Raw genomic sequence first — 7,500 nt, 5'->3', positions numbered from 1 at the left:
TTGGTTAAATAAACGTTGTCAGTATCAATATCCTCCCTTTCCTCATCCTTATCCTCTTCCTCCATCACCTCCTCCTCCTCTCCTACCCCTCCCTCCTCCTCTCCTCTCTCCTCCTTCCTACCTTCCTTCTCTCCTCATCTCCCATCACCTCTCCCTCCTCTCCCTACCACCTCTCCTTCTCCTCCTCTACCACTCTCTTCCCCCTTCACTTACACCTTCCTCTTACTCCTCATCATCCTCATCACCCTCTTCCACCATCCCTCTTCCTCCTCCTCATCCTCTACCTTCTCCCCAACCACCACCTCTTCCTCTTCCACCACCTCCCCCTCCTCCTCTACTCCTCCTCCATCTCCTCCTCCTCCTCCTCCTCCTCCTCCTCCTCCTCCTCCCCTCCTCCTCCTCACTCCTCCACCTTCTCCCCCTCCTATCACCTCCTCCTCCTAATCACACACCCTCCTCCTCCTAATCACCCCCCCCCTCCTCCTCCTCCACAGTGGAACTCGACACCGGCATCGACGTGTGGTGGGACGGGCAGACGGGCGTGTACGTCGACGCGCCCGCCGACTTCCGCGGCGAGGTGGCGGGTCTGTGCGGCACCTTCACCGATAACCAGAGGGACGATTTCCTGACTCCTGAAGGGGACGTCGAGAACAACCCTATCGCTTTCGCCAACAAGTGGAAGATCTCGGAGGTGGGGGGCTCGGTTTTTTTTTTTTTTTTTTTTTTTTTTTTTTTTTTTTTTTCAGTACTGTAATTGTTGTATGTTGTTGTTGTTTTTGTTTGTTTTATTATTATTGTTTATTATTATTATCATCACCATTATTATGATGATGATTATAATAATAATAATAATAATTATTATTATTATTATTATTATTATTATTATTATTATTATTATTATTATTATTGTTATCATTATTATTATTATTATTATTATTATTATTATTATTATTATTATTATCATTATTATTATTATTAATATTGATATTAATGTTGTTGTTGTTATATTTATTTTCAGTAACATTTTATCATTAGTTTATATACTCATTTGTATATAATTGTGTGTGTGTGTGTGTGTGTGTGTGTGTGTGTGTGTGTGTGTGTGTGTGAGCGTGTTGAAGGATAGTGTTTCCCATCTACAAGAATCCGACATTAAATATTCAACTTTCATTTTCGTATTCGGTTTATAAAACCGCCCTTGTAACACACACAACATAACACACACAACACACATCACACACACCACTAACACTCACACACACACACACATCACACCACTACACACTCAAACACACACACAAACGCACATATACACACACTCAAACAAACACACACACACACACACACACACAATCCCCCTCTCCCCCCCACACACAGTCCCCCTCCCCACCCCTCTACCTCCCACACCCCCTCCCCCCACTCCCCTCCTCTTACATAATCTTTCCCGGAACCAGACTCAACCGCCGCCGCCAGTCACATCATATCGTAAACTCGTTTGTTTTGGTGTCCGTTTGTTTAACTTGTTCCTCCTTCTGTCCTTGGTTTCTGCTCATTTCTTCGTCCCTTTTCCTGTCCCTGGTTTCTGTTTATTTAACTTGTTTCTTTTCCTGTCCCTGGTTTCTGTTTATTTTCGTTGGTTGTTTTTCCTGTCCCTGGTTTGTTGTTAATTTTCCTTGTTTGTTCTCCTATCCCTGGTTTCTGTTCATTCTCTTGCCCCATTTCATGTCCCTGGTTCGTGTTCATCTCCCTGCCCCATTTACACGTCCCTGGTTCCGTGTTCATTCTCCTGCCCCATTTCACGTCCCTGGTCGTGTTCATTCTCCTGCCCCTTTCACGTCCCTGGTTTCGTGTCATTCTCCTGCCCATTTCACGTCCCTGGTTCGAGTTCATTCTCCTGCCCCATTTCATGTCCCTGGTTCGTGTTCATTCTCCTGCCCCATTTCACGTCCCTGGTTCGTGTTCATTCTCCTGCCCCATTTCATGTCCCTGGTTCGTGTTCATTCTCCTGCCCCATTTCACGTCCCTGGTTCGTGTTCATTCCCCCGTCCCTTTTGCAGAAGTGTCCAGACCAACCCTTGGCAGAGGAAAGTCGCCCCTGTGATCGCCATGTGCAGAACAAGGCCGTGGCGGAGAAGTACTGTGCGAAGATTAAGTCTGGACTTTTTGCAAGTGCGTATATAGATAGATAGATAGATAGATAGATAGATAGATAGATAGATAAATAGATAGATAGATAGATATGGGTTTTACTCTGTATTTTTTTTTCTTTTTACTGTGGGGGTGTATATATATATATATATATTTTTTTTTTTTTTATTATTATTATTGCTGTTAGCATCGTGGGGATATGTTTATTTATTATTGTCATTATCAGGAATACTATTAATATCATTTGTATTTTGTATTGCTTTGATCATCACGTCAGTTTTGATATTATTATTAGTAGTAGTGAATGCACTTGTAACTTTTCCTTTTGATATCTGATATGTATTGTTTAATATCCTGTTACAGAGTGACATTAGAAAAAATATGTTTATACATGTATGTATATATATATATGTGTGTGTGTGTATGTATATATATATATATATATATATATATATATATATATATATATATATAAAATATAATATATATATATATATATATAATATATATATATAATATATATTATATATATATATATATATATATATATATTATATAATATTATATTAGTAGTTATGATATCAATGATATACTATATATATAATATAATAATATTAGTTATTAGCAATCCAGGAACTATATATTATATATATATATATATATATATATAATATATTATATATATATATATATATATATATATATATATATATTATATATATATATATATAGTTAGTAAACCAGGTAACTTTGGTTATCCATTGAAATTCCTCAAGTCGTTAATTAAGAGCAGAAATTACAGATATACATATAAATCTTTGTCACCTTCTTCATTTATTGTAAATAAAACCACCAGGAGAAGAACAAGAAAACCCACCAATATTTCTTGTTCTTCCCTTCGTTGTTTTGTCAAGAATTAGTTCAACACGCATTTTCCTCTATATCAACACGCATTTCTCACGGCGATACATCCGCACAACACCCCCCACGCGCCATGGCACTAACCCCCACCTCCTCCTCGACCAGAGTGCCACTTGGAGGTCGACCCTGAGCCGTATCACCGCGACTGCCTGTATGACATGTGTTCGTGTGAGACCAAGCTGGACGGCTGCCTTTGCTCGACGCTCGCTTCCTACGCCAAGGAGTGCGCTCGGAAAGGCATCCTGATCGACTGGCGAGCCGAGATTCGCGAGTGCGGTGGGTGTCGAGGGGGAAGGGAAAGGGCGATTCGATTTTGTTTTTGTGTGTGTGGGTTTGTCTCTCTGGATTTTGTTGTTATTTGGGTTTTGTTTATAAATGATTTTGCTTTTTTTTTCAAATTATATTTTTATCGATTTTTTTCTTTTGTTGTTGTTGTTGTTGTTGTTTTTTGTTTTTCGTTTTGTTACCGATTTTTTCACATGCATCATACGTATCCGTCGGCGTTCGCAGGCGTGCACTGCACCGGCGGGCAGAAGTACCAAGTGTGCGGCAACAGCTGTTCGCACACTTGCCTGGACCTGGCAACGAACCCGGATTGCAAGAGGAAATGCGTCGAGGGCTGCAACTGCCTCGACGGCTTCTCCCTCGACCAAGACGGCATCTGCGTGCCCATCACGGAATGCCCCTGCGTCTACGAGTCGAAAGAGTACAAGCCGGGCTACGAGATGCTTCAGCGGCAGCCCGACGGGACCGACATGGTCTGGTGAGTTCGGGGATTCGGCGCCGCTCGGCTTAGATGCTCTCGCTTGTGTATCGGGTTTAGTTTCTCTTATTTGCTCTCGTGTGGATTCCAAATATTGCTCAACTGGTGTACGTACATGCTCTCCCTCGTATAAGCAACTATTACTCATCTATTTTATATCCTCTCCTTATATCCTAAACACCCCCCCCCCCCCCACAGACACACATTCTCCCATAATAAACTTCAGTGAATTCAAATCAATAAATTCTCTCTCTTCAGCGAATGTTTCAACGCGGGATGGAACTGCTGGGAGCCTCGAGATAACGACACAGCCACCAAGCCTCCTCAAGTGCAGTGCGCCGAACACTTGCACGAGGTTTACACTGACTGCATGCCCGAGGAGAACACGTGCCAGGTACGGGAGCGGGAGGTGTAGTAATAGCATAGTCTCCCCTGATCTATGTCGAACGAACATTTCTTTTTGTTATGAAGATCGTTTGGAGTATATGATTTAGTAAAATGTATTTCCATGTAATGTTGTTTTTTTCCTTGTATTAAATATACAATTTGAATATGCTTTGTAAAGCTTATCGTGTTTTACCTTTCATCGCCAGAAGTATGTTGTTATACCATCACCATTTAACTACTTATTTTTTTCTTTTCTTTTTTTCATTTCCCATTCCCTATCTCCCATTTATCTACCCTTACTTCTGCTCTCCGTCACGCGCCCCAACCTCTCCCAACAGACGATGCACCTGCGCTCGATTCCCGGGGACCTCTGCCGCGCCGGGTGCGTGTGCGGCCCGGGCTTCGTCAGGGACACAGACACGGGCGCCTGCATTAAGCACAGCAGCTGCCCTTGTCACCACGGAGGAAGGTCGTACTCTGAGGGCGAGATCATCGTCGAGGATTGCAACACCTGGTGAGCTGACTGTTGCGAAGGGAGCTTTGGTTTTGGTGGTGTTTTAAGTTTGTTTGTTTTTTCTTGGTGTTGGTGTGTGTGTGTGTGTGTGTGTGTGTGTGTGTGTGTGTGTGTGTGTGTGTGTGTGTGTGTGTGTGTGTGTGTGTGTGTGTGTGTGTGTGTGTGTGTGTGTGTGTGTGTGCATCTTTGTGCGTGTGTGTGTGTATCAGTATTTGTGTTTACACACACCACACACACACACACACACACACACACACACACACACACACACACACACACACACACACACACACACACACACACACACACACATATATATACATACATATATATATATATATATATATATATATATATATATATATATATATATATATATATATATGTATATATATATATCCATGCATTATACCACTCTATCCCCTTTCTCTCCCCTCACTCTCACCCCCACCCTCTTTCATCCCAGCGAATGCGAAGGCGGCCAGTGGGTATGCACAGACCAACAGTGCCCGGGCATCTGTTCCGCATGGGGAGAGTCCCACTACAAAACCTTCGACGGCCGTATGTATGAGTTCCACGGCACCTGCGATTACCTGCTCGCCAAGGGGAAGTCTCAGAGGAGCGACAGCTTCGAAGTCACGGTTCAGGTGCGTTGGGCGGGGAGGGGCAAGTGGGTGGTGGGCGGTGGGCGGTGGGAGTGGGTGAGGGGGTGGGTAAGGGGGTGGGTGGGGTCGAGGTTGGGGTGTTATTTGTTTATGTGTTTGTTTAATTTGTTGTTGTTTTGTTCGACTGAGTGGTTAGTCGTGCTGTAAGATGCGTCTGACTCTCTCTGTCTTTAAATATCTTTGTTTCCTTTGTCTCTGTCTCCTCTGTCTCTCTTTCACTTCTCTCTCTCCTCTGTTCTCTCTCTCTCTCTCTCTCTCTCTCTCTCTCTCTCTCTCTCTCTCTCTCTCTCTCTCTCTCTCTCTCTCTCTCTCTCATAGCATCTCTTTCTCTTCCTCCCTCTCTCATCCTCTCCCTCTCACTCATCGTCTCCTTCTCCTTTTCTATTTATCTCTTATTTTCCTTCCTCCTTCTCCTCATTCCTTCTTCCCACTCTTTCTTCCCATTCCCTGTCCCTAATCGCCTCCTCTCGCTTCCAGAATGTTCCCTGCGGTACGAATGGCGTGACGTGCGCAAAATCCGTTACCCTGAGAGTGGGCGCTGCGACCCAAGATCGTGATTCTCTCGCAATAACCTCCGCCAGTGAGTTCTCAGAGGAAAAAATAAGGATAATGTAGATAAAGATAATTAAAGAATTGAGCATTAAAGCAGAGTGTGGTATTTTTCTGAATAACCTGAGAGACTTATGTTGAAATTGAAGAGAAAACGATCTAAATGTATCTATGGTGGATCTAACTTATTATGAATCTTCCCAATGATAATTACTATATTACATGGCTTCGTCACTGTCATCTTTTTCAGATTCTTATTTCAAAATAAGCTGAGGAACGGATCTCTAAAATTTCATTTTGCCCCCAGTGGTAATAGTACTATTTCATGGGCTAAAATGCCGTCACTTTTCAGATTTTCAATTATCTAGCCCCCATAGGGCCATACCACAGTTGGAACCCTAATCTAGTGTTATAAAGCTTATAAATACCAATGCCGAATGATGTTCGATTCATCATATATATACCACTATATAATTTCCCTAAGCCATATCTTCCAATAGTCTGTAAACCGTCACCATCATCCAATGCGAACTATTGTTATGCCCGATACCCAATTTGGTCACATTTAAACACGATCCATTTCAGATTATTCGAATTCGGCACTTCGCAACTCCTGGTTCGCACCTTTTGCCTTCTATAACCCAATTTATTTAATTTGACTCTCACCCCCACAATCTTTTTTTTTACCTCTCTCCGTTCGGTTAACCCCAACTTCGCAATCCAATTTCGATCGCGTTTCAGGAATTTAGCCCTCGCCATCATCCGGGAATCCACAGCTCTCATTACCCTATTACTCCAGTGCCCAGTTTTGACCCTCAACACCATCCGGGAATCCACAACCTTATCAGCGTAATAGCTCCAATACCCCTAAACACCCATACGATATTTACCCCAGCCTTCACAGCCCCAATTTCCCTCCCCCATTTCAGGAACTTGACCCGCACCATCATCAGGGAAGCTGGCGTGTTCGTCTTCGCTGAGGTGGCCGATATAGGCCTAGTTTTGCAGTGGGATCGTGGCACCCGAGCCTACCTGCGGCTCGACCCGTCGTGGAAGGGCAAGGTCGGTTGTTCTGCGGATGGCCTGTGTGTGTGTGTGTGTGTGTGTGTGTGTGTGTGTGTGTGTGTGTTGTGTGTGTTTGGGTTTGTGTGTTGTGTTTGTGTGTGTGTGTGTGTGTGTTTGGGTTTGTGTGTGTGTGTTGTGTTTGTGTGTGTGTGTGTGTTGTGTGTGTGTGTTGTGTTTGTTGTGTGTTTGTTGTGTGTGTGTGTTGTGTGTGTTGTGTGTTTTGTATTGTATTTAGTTTGTGTGTGATTTTTTGGTGATGTGTGTTTGTTTTTATATGTTTCCTTGTTATTTGGGTCGTTTTGTTTGTATCTTTCGAGTTTCTGTCGTCTTCTGAGATCTCGGCTGTTGGTATTCGGGTTTGTGTGTTGTTGTTAGGTGTCGTGGTGTCTTTGGGTCGCGGAAGACGATTGTCAAAACTTCGGAGGTTTCGAGCGAGGTCGTCGTGTTGTGATGATTGTGAGACTCGTGCGCTCCAGAACTACTGTCCG

General features: G+C 43.3%; 1 protein-coding gene across 1 annotated transcript in view; it reads left to right on the top strand.

Moving 5' to 3' along the window:
• LOC119582924 overlaps window positions 1-7,500 on the top strand; it is a 129,579-nt gene that overhangs the window by 69,725 nt on the left and 52,354 nt on the right. Inside the window, exons 19-29 of the mRNA XM_037931436.1 lie at window positions 495-691; window positions 2,058-2,169; window positions 3,175-3,345; window positions 3,580-3,832; window positions 4,091-4,226; window positions 4,558-4,733; window positions 5,200-5,380; window positions 5,876-6,009; window positions 6,198-6,256; window positions 6,448-6,563; window positions 6,689-7,060. Coding sequence (XP_037787364.1) covers window positions 495-691; window positions 2,058-2,169; window positions 3,175-3,345; window positions 3,580-3,832; window positions 4,091-4,226; window positions 4,558-4,733; window positions 5,200-5,380; window positions 5,876-6,009; window positions 6,198-6,256; window positions 6,448-6,563; window positions 6,689-7,060 — 1,907 coding nt within the window. The remainder of the gene's footprint in view (window positions 1-494; window positions 692-2,057; window positions 2,170-3,174; window positions 3,346-3,579; window positions 3,833-4,090; window positions 4,227-4,557; window positions 4,734-5,199; window positions 5,381-5,875; window positions 6,010-6,197; window positions 6,257-6,447; window positions 6,564-6,688; window positions 7,061-7,500) is intronic.

This window comes from Penaeus monodon, chromosome 16, assembly GCF_015228065.2.
Source record: "Penaeus monodon isolate SGIC_2016 chromosome 16, NSTDA_Pmon_1, whole genome shotgun sequence".
Classification (NCBI taxonomy): domain Eukaryota; kingdom Metazoa; phylum Arthropoda; class Malacostraca; order Decapoda; family Penaeidae; genus Penaeus; species Penaeus monodon.
The sequence above is the reverse complement of the archived record's forward strand: the minus strand, read 5'-3'. Positions and strand labels throughout refer to the sequence as shown.